Source organism: Triticum aestivum, chromosome 4B, assembly GCF_018294505.1.
Source record: "Triticum aestivum cultivar Chinese Spring chromosome 4B, IWGSC CS RefSeq v2.1, whole genome shotgun sequence".
Lineage (NCBI taxonomy): Eukaryota > Viridiplantae > Streptophyta > Magnoliopsida > Poales > Poaceae > Triticum > Triticum aestivum.
The window spans coordinates 661,221,675-661,241,246 of record NC_057804.1 but is presented as its reverse complement, the minus strand read 5'-3'; the positions used below and the strand labels follow the sequence as shown (position 1 = coordinate 661,241,246).

Sequence of the window (19,572 nt, the reverse complement as noted above, 5' to 3'; positions counted from 1 at the left end):
GTAGTAACCTTTGTGTTCTCTGCTGATGCTGGACAAGTGTGCTCCATGTTACACTTCTTAATGCAAAATGTTCTTTCATGAGCTATCCTAGAGGCACACATGTAAAATTTACATCCATGCTCTCTTTGTGAACACCAAACAATAATTCTTGTTGGAGTGTTCCTGTGGTAGTGAAAAGACCTCACATCCATGCTCTCTTTGTGAACACCAAACAATAATTCTTGTTTGGCTTCTTCATGAGGTATGGTAGTTCAACATCATCTACTTCTTCCTCATCACTTATGCCTGCATCACCAGCAAAACAAAACTCATCTGCTTCAGGAAACCAATCTTCAAAACGTTTTTTCTCTACCTCTTTGTGACATCTGCTAGTTGGACCAGGATTCTTCACATGTTTCACAATAGCAGTAGTTTGCAATGTTGTATCCTCTTCAGAGACGCACACTATTTCCATTGGTTGAACAGCTTCAGCACTCCCATCTGAATGAACTGAATCCTCAGAACAAAATTCAGACACTTCAGTGTCTCCTTCAAAGTGGTTCAAATCTGCCTCTCTTTGAATCCTGCTCCTCTCAAGCTGAGCCTTTCTATCATCTATCTGATTCTGAAGCTCAGATTGCTCCACAACCTTTTTCACACAGCAGCTCTCTTGAGTGTTCATGTAATTCTCATTAGCATGTGTACTAATTCCAGGTTCAACATTTCTCACAACCCTTATGTTGACTAGCTTGACATGATGAAAAAAGTCCAACATTTCATGAACACTAGCTTCATTACCTAAATACTTTACTCTGTCAGATCCAATTTCCTCCTCCTTCACATAGTACATGTAATCACTGTCCCCATACCCTTCACTAGCAATGAGTGATTGTAGAGTAAGCAAAGAAATATCTGACTCAAATATACCCCTTTTCACAGGGTTTCTTCCTTCTAAATGAAACCATATATCCCACTTCTGGTCAGCCAAACTGCACAAATAAGTGCTCATGAATTGAATTGAAATTGACTGAGCTATACAGTTTACTGACTCCAGTTTACTACACATGTCCAACTAACAGAAACAAACACATCTTACTAATTTGCAATGTTGAAGCAGCTAACCAAAAGCCCAGCAGATGATACTTGCATACCTGCGACCCATTGGCGATGACTGGGAGAGCGGTGCCTCCGGCTGCTGCGAGCCGGCCTGCATCGAGAAACTGGTGCTCCCCAACCAATTATCGACTGAGCCGCTGGCCATCGGTGGAGCCGCGGGCGAGGCAGCAGCGTCCAAACTTGTCTCGCCGCCAGCGTCGCCGCCGCCAACGTCGCCGCCGCCAGTGCTGCCGCCCTCCGGAATCAACGAGGACATGGCGGCCGCCACCTAGGTCAGAGAGAGGGAGAGGAGGGAGAGAGTGAATCGAGAGGGGAACGGATCAGATTTGACCCGCACCGCACCGACAGGCGCCGTTCCGACAGCGGACGGGCCGTTAACGGCCATTTACGCGCGGCGGGCGACCGTTAGCCAACATGGCGCCTGATTCGCGGGCCCAACCGGTCAGATTCGGGGTTAGCGCGGGCGAAGCGAGCGATTTCACGAGTTGGTAGTTTTTTGCCACGGTTTAGTCCAAATTTGATAGTTTTTCGTACAAAAACGTAAAGTGGTAGTTTTTCGTCACGTTTCCGTCAATTGTGGTAGTTTTTGGTTAAATACTCCCTCAAAGGAGATAACAGTCCGACATTGGGTCACTCTTAGTTCTCAGCGTCCCTTGCCTTCAAGGAGAGGAGGATGACGGCGTATTTGGTCTTCACTTTCTCGAGGTGGTTCGCGACATTCCGTGCGTACATCTCAAAGAGACCGTCCATTACATGCTCTCCGAAATGACGCACAAGCATGGGCCCGATGATGGCCCGCGCAGTCCTGGCGACGTTCACGCCGCTCTCGGCGCTGTCAAGCACCACATCGCCGTCCGAGTCATCCTGAGGATCCCAGTTGGGCTCGAAGAGCTGGATATGGTTGACGTCGAACAGTCCGCTCTGCTCGATTACTGCCCCGACTTCGTCAATGGAAGGCGCGTACAGCGGCAGGTTGAAGGAATCCATCTTCTCCTTCTCCACACGGCCCTGCCCATATATGCATCGCATCAGGAAAAGCCAAGTTCAATTCAGTTATATGTAACACACGTACTCCCTCCGTTTATTTTTAGTCCGCATATAAAATTTAGTCAAAGTCAAACTATGCAAAGTTTGACCACATTTCAAAAGATATCAACATACACAATACTAAAGCTATAAGCCATGAAAGTTAAATTCATGATGTATCTAAAAATATTGGTTTAATTGTGTGAATGTTGATTTTTTTTTCTATAAAGTTCGTCAAAGTTTACAAATTTTCACTTTGACCACGCCTTATATACAGACTAAAAAGAAAACAAAGGGAGTACCTGTTGAACTAGGGACTGGAGAGCTTGGGAGAAGAGCCCCCAGATGTAGCTCATCTCGCCGCGCAGAACGTCACTGTTCTTCCTGCCCAGGAATGTCAGAACCATCTGGCCGCTGGCCACGAGCTCAGTGTGGCGTAGCTTGAGGAACAGCGACATGTCCTCGAGGAACTGCTCCTGGTACAGCTTCACCACTGACGGCGGCGTTGTCTCCCAGATGTATATGTTGCCTTGGTTCAGGATCGCGCCGCTAACGAGATCCGCGGGCACCTTAGAGCGTATCATGAGGCAGTAGGAGTAGAAGAGGTGGACGGACCGGTCAGGGAAGAGTCTTGCGTAGAAGGAGCCTGGCAACCCGGCAATGTAGTAGGGAGGCCAGGTTGCTCCCTTGCCCTTGGTGAAGAGCTCCAGGGACCGGAATACGAGGTTGAAGTCGTTGCTGGGGAGGTCGTTCAGGAAGAACTGGACGTGCACCGGCTTCTTCTCGCAGCGGCTGGCAAACGCGCCGAGCACCTCAGAGACGACCAGCAGTGTGTTGGGCCCCGACGAGCAGCCGAGGTCGGCCACCACCATCGTCGTGCCCTTGCCCGACCCGGAGGGGAGCAACAAGGCGTGCGCTGCCTCCACGGCATCATGAAGCTGCGGCCTTGACTTGAGTATGGCCTTCTCCTACGGTAAATTTAATCCATGCAAAAGGATATAAGCTACTGAAAATTGCAACAGCGTACGTCTTTGTTTGCAGGAGTGTGTTAATTGTTGATAATTATTCTTTGATGATAGAGGCGATGATGGAAAGCGCAGAAGGACAAACTTGAAGTCTGGAGTTGGCGGCGTAGCTGCTTTCGCCATCGCCACCGCTCATGGGGAGGACTCAGGGTGGACGCGGTCCGGTCCGGTCCGGGCTTTGATCGAGCCAGCCTTTGGACCGGCCGCGGCCGGTCCGGTCCGGACCGGACCGAGGTGGCCAGCGAGCCAAATTTCTAGGACCGGACCGAGAGGAGCAAAGCTCGGTCAGCCCGACTGGACCGAACGGGACCGATGGCTGGGACTCGATTTAACAGCCTGGGAGTGCTTTGTTGGCCACTGTTTAGGCTGTTTGGACGTATTTAGACTGTAGCTGTCCCTGTGAGTGCTTTATTAAGCGTTTTGGCCATTATTTAGCAGTGCCCTGTTGCGCTTTTTGGCCACAATTTAGGCTGTCCAAATTTAGTGAGTGCTCTGTTTCTTATAATGACTAGTATGTCATAACTAAATTTGAACAACATTTTATTTGTATTTTGGACATCAAAACAAATGATTTTGAGAGGAACAATATCACAAAAATCAAATGCACAAACATTGATCACTACAGTTTTCAGATAAGTTTCTTCACATAATTTTGGACCGAAACAACAGGAATATCACAGCCACAAACAACTAATTGGACAGCAAGCACATGACTAATTTTGGACAGCAAGAATAACTAAATTTGGACAGCATTTCCTTTGTTTTTTGGACATCCACAAACTGATTTTGACATGAAAGATGGCACAAATCAGGTTAAGCACAATATCACATCCACAAACATAAGGTCTTATCATCATTGAACGACACGATTACAAACTTGCTCTAACAATTCCAAGTCCATGGCAATTGACAAGTTGAACATAACACAAATGAGAGGTTCATCTCCAAGCTAGCAGTGACAATTCATAGTTCATGACAAACATAACAGAAATGTAAAAGTAGCCTTCACATGAGAAAGATCACTTTGACATTCATCTCCAAAATAGCAAGATCAACATCCACATGATGAATGTCTACAAGTAAGATAAGCAACATTCACATAAATAATATTTGGTATCGTATGACAAGTGAAACATGTAGGAAGAATAGTTACCAATCGTTGATCTCCTCCACCACAGTGGGTAACTTGATGTTCTCAACATCATCCTCTTCATTCTCATCCCTCGGCTACAAGTGTGGAAGTTAGACAAATGCTCACATCACATACAACAAGACCAAAAAAGAAATAAAGCAAAGGTAAGGAAAAGATGGCAAACATACCACCAGATTCAAGTCAACATGAGCACCCTTGATATAACTTGCACCACAAACTAATGCCTCCACCATAACCGGTTTTAACGAACTCCTATAGTGATCTAATACGACACAAGTTGACAAACTAGAGTGAGGATGAGAAGTTGACAAGTTTATATCCAAAGTTCAATAGTATGAGTTGACATACCTAAAATCCTTCCGGTCGTGCTGAAGGTAGATTCCGAAGACACGGAGGTAGCCGGGATAGTAATGAACCTCTTGGCTACCTTGGCCAACATTGGGTACCTTGGAGCATTCTCTTTCCACCAACCAAGAAGATCAAGAGCCTTGTCGCGAGGGGCAACCGCATCCTCTAAGTAGTTCCTCAACTCACTCTTTGATATTCTTGTTGAACGGGACGATAAGAAGGCCTCGTACCCAGCTTGAACCGGGATACTAGGAATGTTTGTAGAGGAAGATGAGCTTTCTCCATTTCCAGCTCGCTTATTTTGAGCAACACATTTGTCATACAAGGCTGCCAACTCTTTCTCCACAGTTTTGATCTCAGTCCTAAACCTCGTACTTCCTTCTCCATATAGTTCTCCAAAGGCCCACTCTATGTAACCCATCTTGTACCTAGGATCAAAGATGATAGCATTGGAGTGAATTAGAAAGCATATGAGTAAAAAAACAGCAACCACGGGAGTAAAAACAGCAAGCATGTGTACCTAGGATCAAAGATGGTTGCGATCACCATGGCATTGTTCTTTTCTTCCCAATATTTGTCAAACTTCTCCAACATTGCTTCACCCATTTCCTTGTAGTGGTCACTGTCACTAGCCATTGCATGTTTGATTGCAAGCTTGATACCAACAATGTATGGGTAGAAGATGTTCGAAGTAGGATATAAGCTTCCTGAAAATGCTTTTGTCACCTCAGCCAAACTCTCAAGTAATGGAAAGATAAGGTCATACATGTCCCACTCTGCGTTTGTCGGCGCCCAAGCATAGTTGGCATTTGAACCAGCATGAGAGGTCAAGGCTTCCTTATATCCACGGGCAGTGCTAATCATCTTAAAGGTTGAACTCCACCTTGTTTTACAATCCAAGTGTAAATGATTACCAACTTTGACACCCAAGCTTTTGCAAGTGGCAACAAAAGCATGGAGACGAGAAGGTGACCTCTTGAAGTACTTCACCGTCTCTCTCAAGCTGTTTATCAAATTATCTAAGATCGCTGTCCCATCTTGCACGACCAAGTTGAGGATGTGTGCACAACAACGGATATGAAAATATTGGCCTTCGAAGTCCTTACCTACAAAAGAGCTTCTATATGAGCATAGCAACAAGCATATGAGCAAAAATAGCAAGCATGTGAGCACAAACATCAAACATATGAGCTCAAAGAGCAAGCATATTCAGCAAGCATATGACCAAAAACAGCAAGCATATGAGCACAAAATAGCATATTCAGCAAGCATATGAGCACAAAATAGCATATTCAACAAGCATATGAGCACAAAATAGCATATGAGCACAAAACAGCATATGAGCAAGCATATTCAGCAAGCATATGACCAAAAACAGCAAGCATATGAGCACAAAATAGCATATTCAGCAAGCATATGACCAAAAACAGCAAGCATATGAGCAAAAACAGCAAGCATATTCAGCAAGGATAGAATTATACCTCTCCGGAACAAGAACTTGGCCTTCAAAGCATCGACCGCACCATCATTGTTTGAAGCGTTGTCAAGTGTGACGGACATAATTTTGGTCTCAATATTCCATTCTAGCACAACCGCATAGAGAGCATCCGCAATGACATTTCCAGAGTGAGGAGGATCCAACTCTATGAAAGCAAGCACACGGGTTTGTAAGTTCCAATTCCCATCTATATAGTGTGCAACCACACACATGTAAGATAAGGTTTGGTTGCTTGTCCACAAATCTGTAGTTAGACATATGGAGCTCACACCCTTTAGGAGAGATTTCAGCACCTCTTTTTCGTTCTTGTAAACCCTCATGCACTCGGCTCGTATTGCCTTCCTTCCAATGGGTTTATAATTTGGATTCATGCACTTCATCAGAATGTTGAACCACTCATGTTCAACCATTCTAAATGAATACTCATGCACACATATCATCTTAGCAATAAGCTCCTTGACGATTCCTTGGTTGTACTCAATAGAGGGGTGCATTGTTGCAGCACTTGTTGGATCATTGATTTTGCGCAGTTCAAGAGTTGTTTGGATGGCCTTCCTAGCGATCTTGTTCCTTAAACCTTCACATTTTAAAATATGCCTTCCAATAGTTGAGGTGCTGCCACCTTGCGTATACGCATACCTCTTTTTGGGACAATAATTACAAACAGCCTTCAACACAATCTCTCCCGGATGCTCCGTCGATGGCTCTTTGATCTTGTGAAAATGGGCCCAAACATCCGATGACATCCTAACAGGAGCATTGGCTCTTCGCCTCTTGTTCTTTTTCCTTTCTCTTGCCTCCTCCTCACTAGATACAACATGCACAAGTGATTCCTCGGACATAGTGTCACCTTCTAGTTCATCAGCTGATTCCTTATACCCTTCTGATGTATCATCATCCGACATATCAGCACTCGGTTGTGGTGGGACTATAAACAGATTTTGCTCCTCATATTCCTCATCGTCCTTGTCCTTGTCCTTGTCCTCATCCTCATCCATGTCCACGTCCTCGTCCTCGTCCTCCTCCTCGTCCTCATCCTCCTTCTCCTCGTCATCTACCACCTAACACACATGAGCACACAAATAAGCATCAAGCATCACCTATATGGTTATATGGAAATATGGCTACATCAAGCATCAAGTAAAGCAATCTTACAATAGTAGAGGCAGCGGCTTCCGCGGCACGCACGCCGGCACCGGTGCGGTCGGGGAGACGCCTCGGAGGTGGATGGTGTTTTTTTAACCTACAAATCAACTCTCCCATTGGGGCATTGGGAAAGTCTTCCGCCTTCCTAATCTGCACCTTAGGCTTCCTCTTCTTCCTCAGAACCGGCGGAGGCAGCGCCGAATCTTGCCTAATTAGGTAATTCACGCTTTTCTCCTTTGCCTTCGCCTTCGCATTCTCCTTACTAGCACCCTTTCCCTTCTCATTCCCCTTCTCCTTCACCATTATCTACAAAAAACAACACATAATATCTGCAGTCAGTACATTAATCAAGCGCAAAAAATCCATCTTCTTCTTTTTGTAGCATAGAAAATCATCTAGTACTAGTGCAAATAAACATAATTATCTCCTGACCATTATCTATAAAAAACAGCACATAATCCCCCTCTCATTCCCCTTCTCCTTCACCATTATCTCCTGACCAAATCATCTACTACTAGTGCAAATAAACATAATTTATCTCCTGCCATTATCTACAAAAAAACAGCACAAAATCCCCCTCTCATTCCCCTTCTCCTTCACCATTATCTCCTGACCAAATCATCTACTACTAGTGCAAATAAACACAACTATCTCCTGACCATTATGTACAAATAAAACAGCACATAATCCCCCTTCTCCTTCACCATTATCTCCTCATCAAATCAAAGACTTGCCAGCAAGATTGTTCAGCTCACTAAACTACAACATCTACTCTGTGACGTAGATTAGAGGAAGATACCAATCGGGATTGGGGCTTGGGAGTATGAAAAACTTAAGAACATAGATCTCAGGAGGCTACCTTTTCCTCTTCGTGGCGCTCGGTGAGGAACCAGGGAAGGACGGACCGACGGCGTGCTGGCCTTGCTGCCTCCCCGACGTACACGTGCTCCTCCAGCTCGGACTCGGACCAGATGGCGCCGTCGGTGAAGGGAGAGCCGCGGGCAACGGCGCCGTCGCCTGGGTTAGGGTTAGGGATAGAGGAACAGAGGAGGAGGCGCTGGAGGGGGCAGAACGCAGAAGGAATCGAGCCAGGGCGGAATGGAACGAGGGGAGGGGGTCGCTCGGCTCGGGGTGGGCCTCGATGGCTTGATCTGTACACTTGATGGGCCTTGCCGCCTGCGGTCCGCTCGGTCGGCCCGGATAAAGACCGGACCGGACCGAAAAAATTTCGGTCTCCTTTTCTGGGCTCGGACCGGCTAGTTTTTCTGTCGGGCCTGGACCGTACGGGCCGGTCCTAAACAGGCCACGAGCGGGCCGGAAAGCCCGCTCGTGCCGTCCAGGCTGAGGGAGGACGCTCTCCATGCTCATGGCTTCAAAGGGTGCGGCCGGTGTTTGACGCTATAGTCGACGGTATGGCGCTGAGATACGAGAAAGAGAGACTATAGCAAAGTTAGAGTACGTCAAGTTATAGGCCATCAGTCAAAGAATAGCCGCAAAACTTATATGAATCCAATGTCACTTAGGGACATGATTAATAAAAATGGCTGTGTGCATCGCCTGATACAGAGGCCGAAGAGTCATTCTCCTTTTCAAAAAAAAAAAACCTAGCACCATGCATGATTGGCGTTGGTAATCTTCCAAATTACAATTCCATGAAAACAAATTGTGGCGGCTATGTTAGTCTTTGCATGCATCTACATATGGGCCAAGTAGTTAACATTAGTAATTATACTATTGTTCTGAGACAAGAGAGCGGAGACTATGGCAGGTTGCTGTCTGCTAATCATTTGTGGGCCGTCTGCTAATCCAGTCGTCACTGGTAGAAAAACACACGTTACTTAATGCTTTTTTAGTTCAATGTTATTTTTCAGGTACATGATTTATACAAGTGTAAGCTGAGTGCCCTCTCAAAAAACACACGACAACCGCAGATTCTTCGGCTTAGTTCCCTATAAGCCGAGTACATAGTAAAAAGCCGCACAGCATACACAAAGAACTCAGCATATTGTGCAAAAGAAAAAGCACTTGGCTTATAAGCATTGTTGGTCGAAATGCTGGAATTTAGCCTATTTTGGGCTAGCCCAATAGCACTTGGCTCCGCGTGACTACTGACTTGTTCATCACGGACGCTCCGGACAACGACGACCACTTCCTCAACGACGACTTCTTCCCCGAAGTCGACAACCTCTCTAACGATATGGCTGGCGAGGATGTTGACTCCAAGAACAATGCTTCTACTTCTGCTGTTCGTACGTGTTCCTGCTTTTTCTGTTAGAGGTTCTGCCATAGTTCCTTGCTCTAGTGTCTGCCCTACATATGTTAGGTTTCTAGTTCATATATGCAGCTTGCTCTACTGTTTGCTCTAGATATGTTTGGTTCTAGTTCATATTTGCAGATGCCATTTACCTTCTCACTATCAGATTGCATGACTTGTTTCTCTGCTATAATAGTCATGTTTTATCTAGTATTTCTGTTAATAAAATCATATGGTAAATTGCTCATATTTCCAACATTCCAAAAACCTTATTATAGGAAATTTACCCTGAGTGGTTTTGCCGCTTCCATGAGACCTCCTATGTTTGAGGGTATCCACTATAAGAGGTGGCGCGTGAGAGCAGTCTTATTGTTTCAAACCATGAATTGCTATGACGCCACTCTTGGCAAACCTGAAGGAGATTATGATACTCATTAGGAACAAGCTTTCCAGAAAATGGATACCTTGTTTAAGGCTGCTCTCTTGAGTGTTCTTGGTGAGAACATAGTTGATGCTTATGTGTCAATTGATAATGGAAAAGATATGTGGGATGCACTCGAGGCCATGTTTGGGGTCTCAGATGCTGGCACTGAGTTGTACATCATGGAACAATTCTATAACTACAGGATGACTGAAGAGCGCTCTGTGGTTGAGCAAGCTCACGAGATACAGTCATTTGCTAGAGAATTTGAGAACTTCAATTGTATGCTACCGGACAAGTTTTTTGCCGAAGGCATCATCACTAAGCTTCTTCCTTCGTGGAGGAACTTTGCTACCTTACTGAAGCATAAGATGCAGGAGTTTTCCATTCCGGATCTCATTCGTACTCTTGATGTGGAAGAAAATGCGAGAGCAAAGGACAATCGTGCTCGAGGTATTGAGGGAGGATCTAGTGACAATCTGGTCTAGAAGAAAAACTTCCAGACCCACAAGTTCAAGAACATGGGCAAATTTGATGGTAAAGCAAAGTTTGATGGGAAGAACAAGGCTGTACAGCACACCAAATTCAAGAAGAAGAATGACAAGAAGAAAGGAGTTTGTCATTGTTGGTGAATGTAGCAGAAATTCAAAAATTTTCCTACGTAACACCAAGATCTATCTATGGAGAGACCAGCAACGAGTAGAAAGGAGAGTGCGTCTACATACCCTTGTAGATCGCTAAGCGGAAGCGTTCAAGTGAACGGGGTTGATGGAGTCGTACTCGTCGTGATTCAGATCACCGATGATCCTAGTGCAGAACGGACGGCACCTCCGCGTTCAACACACGTACAGCTCGACGATGTCTCCCACGCCTTGATCCAGCAAGGAGAGAGGGAGAGGTTGAGGAAGACTCCATCCAGCAGCAGCACAACGGCGTGGTGGTGATGAAGGAGCGTGGCAATCCTGCAGGGCTTCGCCAAGCACCTACGGGAGAGGAGGAGGTGTCACGGGAGGGAGGGAGGCGCCAGGGGCTCAGGTATAGATGCCCTCCCTCCCCTCCACTATATATAGGGGCAGGGGAGAGGGGAGAGGCGCAGCCTTGCCCCCTACTCCAAGAAAGGGGTGAGGCTAAGGAGGGGGGAGGAGTCCATCCTCCCCAAGGCACCTCGGAGGTGCCTTCCCCCTTTAGGACTCTCCCTTTTTTTCCTTTATCTTGGCGCATGGGCCTCTAGGGGCTGGTGCCCTTGGCCCATGTAGGCCAAGGCGCACCCCCTACAGCCCATGTGGCCCCCCGGGGCAGGTGGCCCCACCCGGTGGGCCCCCGGGACCCTTCCGGTGGTCCCGGTACAATACCGATGACCCCAAAACTTGTCCCGATGGCCGAAACAGGACTTCCTATATATAAATCTTTACCTCCGGACCATTCCGGAACTCCTCGTGACGTCCGGGATCTCATCCGGGACTCCGAACAACATTCGGTAACCACATACAAGCTTCCTTTATAACCCTAGCGTCATCGAACCTTAAGTGTGTAGACCCTACGGGTTCGGGAGACATGCAGACATGACCGAGATGTTCTCCGGTCAATAACCAACAGCGGGATCTGGATACCCATGTTGGCTCCCACATGTTCCACGATGATCTCATCGGATGAACCACGATGTCAAGGACTTAATCAATCCCGTATACAATTCCCTTTGTCTAGCGGTATGGTACTTGCCCGAGATTCGATCGTCGGTATACCGATACCTTGTTCAATCTCGTTACCGGCAAGTCTCTTTACTCGTTCCGTAACACATCATCCCGTGATCAACCCCTTGGTCACATTGTGCACATTATGATGATGTCCTACCGAGTGGGCCCAGAGATACCTCTCCGTTTACACGGAGTGACAAATCCCAGTCTCGATCCGCATAAAACAATAGATACTTTCGGAGATACCTGTAGTGCACCTTTATAGTCACCCAGTTACGTTGTGACGTTTGATACACCCAAAGCATTCCTACGGTATCCAGGAGTTACACGATCTCATGGTCAAAGGAAGAGATACTTGACATTGGCAAAGCTCTAACGAACTATACGATCTTTGTGCTAGTCTTAGGATTGGGTCTTGTCCATCACATCATTCTCCTAATGATGTGATCCCGTTATCAACGACATCCAATGTCCATGGTCAGGAAACCGTAACCATCTATTGATTAACGAGCTAGTCAACTAGAGGCTTACTAGGGACATGGTGTTGTCTATGTATCCACACATGTATCTGAGTTTCCTATCAATACAATTCTAGCATGGATAATAAACGATTATCATGAACAAGGAAATATAATAATAATCAATTTATTATTGCCTCTAGGGCATATTTCCAACAGTCTCCCACTTGCACTAGAGTCAATAATCTAGTTCACATCGATATGTGATTAACACTCAAGGTCACATCCCCATGTGACTAACACCCAAAGAGTTTACTAGAGTCAATAATCTAGTTCACATTTACCATATGATTAACACTCGATGAGTTCTGGGTTTGATCATGTTATGCTTGTGAGAGAGGTTATAGTCAACGGGTCTGAACCTTTCAGATCCGTGTGTGCTTTACAAATCTTTATGTCATCTTCTAGATGCAGCTACCACGTTCTATTTGGAGCTATTCCAAATAACTGTTCTATTTGGAGCTATTCTAAATTGTTGCTCCATTATACGTATCCGGTATCTCTACTCAGAGCTATCCGGATAGGTGTTAAGCTTGCATCGACGTAACCCTTTACGACGAACTCTTTTACCACCTCCATAATTGAGAAAATTCCTTAGTCCACTAGTTACTAAGGATAACTTTGACCGCTGTCCTGTGATCCATTCTTGGATCACTCTTGTACCCCTTGACTGACTCATGGTAAAGCACACTTCAGGTGCGGTACACAGCATAGCATACTGTAGAGCCTATGTCTTAAGCATAGGGGACGACCTTCGTTCCTTTCTCTCTATTCTGCCATGGTCGAGCTTTAAGTCTTAACTTCATACCTTACAACTCAGGCAAGAACTCCTTCTTTGACTGATCCATCTTGAACACCTTCAAGATCCCGTCAAGGCATGTGCTCATTTGAAAGTACTATTAAGCGTTTTGATCTATCCTTATAGATCTTGATGCTCAATGTTCAAGTAGCTTAATCCAGGTTTTCCATTGAAAACACTTTCCAAATAACCCTATATGCTTTCCAGAAATTCTACGTCATTTCTGATCATTAATATGTCAACAACATATACTCATCAGAAATTCTATAGTGCTCCCACTCACTTCTTTGGAAATACAAGTTTCTCATAAACTTTGTATACACCCAAAATCTTTGATCATCATCAAAGCATACATTCCAACTCCGAGATGTTCACTCCAGTCCTCAGAAGGATTGCTGGAGCTTTGCATACTTATTAGCATATTTCAGGATAGACAAAATCTTCCGGTTGTATCACATACAACCTTCCCTCAAGAATCGTCGAGGAAACAATGTTTTGACATCCTATCTGCAAGATTTCATAAATAATGCAGTAATTGCTAATATAATTCCAACATACTCTTAGCATCGCTACGAGTGAGAAAGTCTCATCGTAGTCAACTCCTTGAACTTGTCGAAAAACATCTTAACGACAAGTCGAGCTTTCTCAATGGTGACACTTACCATCATTGTCTGTCTTCCTTTCAAAATCCATATGTACCTAACAACCTTACGACCATCAAGTAGTTCTTCCAAAGTCTACACTTTGTTTTCATACATGGATCCTCTCTCGGGTTTTATGGCCTTGAGCCATTTATCGGAATCCGGGCCCACCATCGCTTCTCCATAGCTCGTAGGTTCATTGTTGTCTAGCAACATGACTTCCAAAGCAGGATTACTGTACCACTCTGAAGTAGTACGTATCCTTGTCACCCTACGAGGTTTGGGAGTGACTTGATCTGAAGTTTCATGATCACTATCATAAGCTTCTACTTCAATTGGTGTAGGTGCCACAGGAACAACTTCCTGTGCCCTACTACACACTGGTTGAAGTGATGGTTCAATAACCTCATCAAGTCTCCACCATCCTCCCACTCAATTCTTTCGAGAGAAACCTTTCCTCGAAAAAGGACCCGATTCAAGAAACAATCCCTATTGCTTTCGGATCTGAATTAGGAGGTATACCCAACTGTTTTTGGGTGTCCTATGAAGATGCATTTTATCTGCTTTGGGTTCGAGCTTATCAACCTGAAACCTTTTCACATAAGCGTCGCAGCCCCAAACTTTCAAGAAACGGCAACTTAGGTTTCTCCAAACCATAGTTCATACGGTGTCGTCTCAACGAAATTATGTGGTGCCCTATTTAAAGTGAATGTGGTTGTCTCTAATGCCTAACCCATGGACAATAGTGGTAATTCGATAAGAGACATCATGGTACGCACCTTATCCAATAGGGTGCAACTATGATGTTCGGACACACCATCACACTATGGTGTTCCAGGCGGTATTAGTTGTGAAACTATTTCCACAATGTCTTAATTCTGTGCCAAACTCGTAATTCAGATATTCATCTCTATGATCATATCATAGATCTTTTATCCTCTTGTCACGACGATCTTTCAACTTCACACTGAAATTACTTGAACCTTTCAATAATTCAGACTCATGATTCATCAAGTAAATGTACTCAACATCCACTCAAATTATCTATGAAGTAAGAACATAACAATATCCACTACATGCCTCAGCACTCATTGGACTGTACACATCAAAATGTATTACTTCCAACAAGTTCCTATCTTGTTCCATCTTACTGAAACCGAGGCTTTTCAGTCATCTTGCCTATGTGATATGATTTGCATATCTCAAGTGATCCAAAATCAAGCGAGTCCAAACGATCCATCTACATGGAGCTTCTTCATGCGTTTTATACCGATATGACTTACGTGGCAGTGCCACAAGTAGGTGGTACTATCATTACTATCTTTTGGTATGAACATGTGTATCACTACGATCGAGATTTAATAAACCATTCATTTTAGGTGTAAGACCATTGAAGGTATTATTCAAATAAACAGAGTAACCATTATTCTCCTCAAATGAATAACCGTATTGCGATAGACGTAATCCAATCATGTCTATGCTCAACGCAAACACCAAATAACAATTATTTAGGTTTAACACCAATCTCTTTGGTAGAGGGAGCGTGCGATGTTTGATTACATCAAACTTGGAAACACTTCCAACATATATCGTCAGCTCACTTTTAGCTAGTCTCCGCTTATACCGTAGCTTTTATTTCGAGTTACTAACACTTAGCAACCGAACCGGTATCTAATACCCTGGTGCTACTAGGAGTACTAGCAAAGTACACATTAACACAATGTATATCCAATATACTTCTATCGACCTTGCCAGCCTTCTTATCTACCAAGTATCTAGGGTAATTCTGCTCTAGTGGTTGTTCCCCTTATTACAGAAGCACTTAGTCTCGGGTTTGGGTTTTACCTTGGGTTTCTTCACTAGAGCAGCAGCTGATTTGCCGTTTCATGAAGTATCCATTCTTGCCCTTGCCCTTCTTGAAACTAGTGGTTTCACCAACCATCAACAATTGATGCTCCTTCTTGATTTCTACTTTCGCGGTGTCAAACATTGCGAATACCTCAAGGATCATCATATCTATCCCTGATATGTTATAGTTCATCACGAAGCTCTAACAGCTTGGTGGCAATGACTTTGGAGAACCATCACTGTCTTATCTGGAAGATCAACTCCCACTCGATTCAAATGATTGTTGTACTCAGACAATCTGAGCACAAGCTCAACAATTGAGCTTTTCTCCTTAGTTTGCAGGTTAAGAAAGTCATCGGAGGTCTTATACCTCTTGACATGGGCACGAGCCTGAAATCCCAATTTCAGCCCTCAAAACATCTCATATGTTTCGCGATGTTTCAAAAACGTCTTTGGTGCCTCAACTCTAAACCGTTTAACTGAACTATCACGTAGTTATCAAAACGTGTATGTCCGATGTTCGCAACATCCACAGACGATGTTTGGGGTTCAGCACACTGAGCGGTGCATTAAGGACATAAGCTTTCTACTGTCCGCATAATCGTACTATCAACTTTCAACCATATTTTCTCTAGGAACATATCTAAACAGTAGAACTATAGCGTGAGCTACGACATAATTTGCAAAACCCTTTTGACTATGTTCAGGATAATTAAGTTCATCTTATGAACTCCCACTCAGATAGACATCCCTCTAGTCATCTAAGTGATTACATGATCCGAGTCAAACTAGGCCGTGTCCGATCATCACGTGAGACGGACTAGTCATCATCGGTGAACATCTTCATGTTGATCGTATCTTCTATACGACTCATGTTCGACCTTTCGGTCTCCGTGTTCCGAGGCCATGTCTGTACATGCTAGGCTCGTCAAGTTAACCCTAAGTGTTTCGCGTGTGTTCCGAGGCCATGTCTGTACATGCTAGGCTCGTCAACACCCGTTGTATTTGAACGTCTGAATAAAACACCCGATCATCACATGATGTTTTGAAACAGCGAACTGTCGCAACGGTGCACAGTTAGGGGAGAACACTTCTTGAAATTGTTGTAAGGGATCATCTTATTTACTACCGTCGTTCTAAGCAAATAAGATGTATAAACATGATAAACATCACATGCAATCAAATAGTGACATGATATGGCCATCATCACTTTGCTCCTTTTGATCTCCATCTTCGGGGCTCCATGATCATCATCGTCACCGGCATGACACCATGATCTCCATCATCATGATCTCCATCATCGTGTCTTCATGAAGTTGCCTCGCCAACTATTACTTCTACTACTATGGCTAACGGTTAGCAATAAAGTAAAGTAATTACATGACGTTTAAGTTGACACGCAGGTCACAAATAAATAAAGACAACTCCTATGGCTCCTGCCGGTTGTCATACTCATCGACATGCAAGTCGTGATTCCTATTACAAGAACATGATCAGTCTCATACATCACATATATCATTCATCACATCCTTTTTTGGCCATATCACATCACATAGCATACCCTGCAAAAACAAGTTAGACGTCCTCTAATTGTTGTTTGCATGTTTTACGTGGCTGCTATGGGTTTCTAGCAAGAACGTTTCTTACCTACGCATGAACCACAACGTGATATGCCAATTGCTATTTACCCTTCATAAGGACCCTTTTCATCGAATCCGATCCGACTAAAGTGGGAGAGACAGACACCCGCCAGCCACCTTATGCAACTAGTGCATGTTTGTCGGTGGAACCGGTCTCACGTAAGCGTACGTGTAAGGTTGGTCCGGGCCGCTTCATCCCACGATGCCGCCGAATCAAGATAAGACTAGTAACGGCAAGCATATTGAACAATATCGACGCCCACAACTACTTTGTGTTCTACTCGTGCAAAGAATCTACGCAATAGACCTAGCTCATGATGCCACTGTTGGTGAATGTAGCAGAAATTCAAAAATTTTCCTACGTAACACCAAGATCTATCTATGGAGAGACCAGCAACGAGTAGAAAGGAGAGTGCATCTACATACCCTTGTAGATCGCTAAGCGGAAGCGTTCAAGTGAACGGGGTTGATGGAGTCGTACTCGTCGTGATTCAGATCACCGATGATCCTAGTGCCGAACGGACGGCACCTCCGCGTTCAACACACGTACAGCTCGACGATGTCTCCCATGCCTTGATCCAGCAAGGAGAGAGGGAGACGTTGAGGAAGACTCCATCCAGCAGCAGCACAACGGCGTGGTGGTGATGGAGGAGCGTGGCAATCCTGCAGGGCTTCGCCAAGCACCTACGGGAGAGGAGGAGGTGTCACGGGAGGGAGGGAGGTGCCAGGGGCTCAGGTATAGATGCCCTCCCTCCCCTCCACTATATATAGGGGCAGGGGAGAGGGGAGAGGCGCAGCCTTGCCCCCTACTCCAAGAAAGGGGTGCGGCTAAGGAGGGGGGAGGAGTCCATCCTCCCCAAGGCACCTCGGAGGTGCCTTCCCCCTTTAGGACTCTCCCTTTTTTTCCTTTATCTTGGCGCATGGGCCTCTAGGGGCTGGTGCCCTTGGCCCATGTAGGCCAAGGCGCACCCCCTACAGCCCATGTGGCCCCCCGGGGCAGGTGGCCCCACCCGGTGGGCCCCCGGGACCCTTCCGGTGGTCCCGGTACAATACCGATGACCCCGAAACTTGTCCCGATGGCCGAAACAGGACTTCCTATATATAAATCTTTACCTCCGGACCATTCCGGAACTCCTCGTGACGTCCGGGATCTCATCCGGGACTCCGAACAACATTCAGTAACCACATACAAGCTTCCTTTATAACCCTAGCGTCATCGAACCTTAAGTGTGTAGACCCTACGGGTTCGGGAGACATGCAGACATGACTGAGATGTTCTCCGGTCAATAACCAACAGCGGGATCTGGATACCCATGTTGGCTCCCACATGTTCCACGATGATCTCATCGGATGAACCACGATGTCAAGGACTCAATCAATCCCGTATACAATTCCCTTTGTCTAGCGGTATGGTACTTGCCCGAGATTCGATCGTCGGTATACCGATACCTTGTTCAATCTCGTTACCGGCAAGTCTCTTTACTCGTTCCGTAACACATCATCCCGTGATCAACCCCTTGGTCACATTGTGCACATTATGATGATGTCCTACCGAGTGGGCCCAGAGATACCTCTCCGTTTACACGGAGTGACAAAATCCCAATCTCGATTCGTGCCAACCCAACAGACACTTTCAGAGATACCCGTAGTGTACCTTTATAGCCACCCAGTTACGTTGTGACATTTGGCACACCCAAAGCACTCCTACGGTATCCGGGAGTTGCACAATCTCATGGTCTAAGGAAATGATACTTGACATTAGAAAAGCTTTAGCATACGAACTACATGATCTTGTGCTAGGCTTAGGATTGGGTCTTGTCCATCACATCATTCTCCTAATGATGTGATCCCGTTATCAACGACATCCAATGTCCATGGTCAGGAAACCGTAACCATCTATTGATTAACGAGCTAGTCAACTAGAGGCTTACTAGGGACATGGTGTTGTCTATGTATCCACACATGTATCTGAGTTTCCTATCAATACAATTCTAGCATGGATAATAAACGATTATCATGAACAAGGAAATATAATAATAATCAATTTATTATTGCCTCTAGGGCATATTTCCAACAGTCATGTGTGCGGAGATCCTGATCATTGGACTCCTAGTTGTCCTAATTGCTATGACAAGCGTCATCTTGGGAAAGGCGGCAAGACCGCTAATGTTATCATTGGAGACACTGACATGAAGGATGCTGGGTATGGTATATTTCCAACTATTCTTTCAGTATGTCATTCTCCTGATTGGTTGATTTACACGGGTGCTAATGTGCATGTATGCGGTGATATTTCCATGTTTTCTTCTTATCAGACCGCAGGGACTTCAACCATGTTGATGGGCAACGGTTCAAGTGTTTCTGTTTGTGGTGTTGGCATGGTCGATCTGAAATTTACTTCGGGGAAGATCGTGCGGCTGAAGAACGTGCATTATGTCCCCTTCGTTAGTAAAAATCTTGTTAGCG

General features: G+C 45.2%; 2 protein-coding genes and 1 long non-coding RNA gene across 3 annotated transcripts; all 3 read right to left on the bottom strand.

Moving 5' to 3' along the window:
- Nucleotides 1-1,731: 1,731 nt before the first annotated feature.
- Nucleotides 1,732-3,282, bottom strand: LOC123090401 (anthranilate O-methyltransferase 3-like). The gene is made up of 3 exons (XM_044511721.1): nucleotides 3,232-3,282; nucleotides 2,424-3,089; nucleotides 1,732-2,103 (listed from the first exon to the last, which is right to left on the bottom strand). The coding sequence occupies exons 1-3, from the start codon at nucleotides 3,280-3,282 to the stop codon at nucleotides 1,732-1,734; spliced, it is 1,089 nt and encodes a 362-aa protein (XP_044367656.1).
- Nucleotides 3,283-3,976: 694 nt separating this feature from the next.
- On the bottom strand, nucleotides 3,977-4,561 carry LOC123089739 (uncharacterized). The gene is made up of 3 exons (XR_006442364.1): nucleotides 4,467-4,561; nucleotides 4,300-4,373; nucleotides 3,977-4,219 (listed from the first exon to the last, which is right to left on the bottom strand). It is a non-coding gene; the product is annotated as an uncharacterized lncRNA (long non-coding RNA).
- Nucleotides 4,562-4,612: 51 nt separating this feature from the next.
- LOC123090400 (zinc finger BED domain-containing protein RICESLEEPER 2) lies at nucleotides 4,613-7,594 on the bottom strand. Its single transcript, XM_044511720.1, has 4 exons — nucleotides 7,301-7,594; nucleotides 6,129-7,206; nucleotides 5,168-5,753; nucleotides 4,613-5,075 (listed from the first exon to the last, which is right to left on the bottom strand). Exons 1-4 carry the CDS (start codon nucleotides 7,592-7,594, stop codon nucleotides 4,613-4,615), a joined length of 2,421 nt encoding a protein of 806 aa, XP_044367655.1.
- Nucleotides 7,595-19,572: the final 11,978 nt, after the last annotated feature.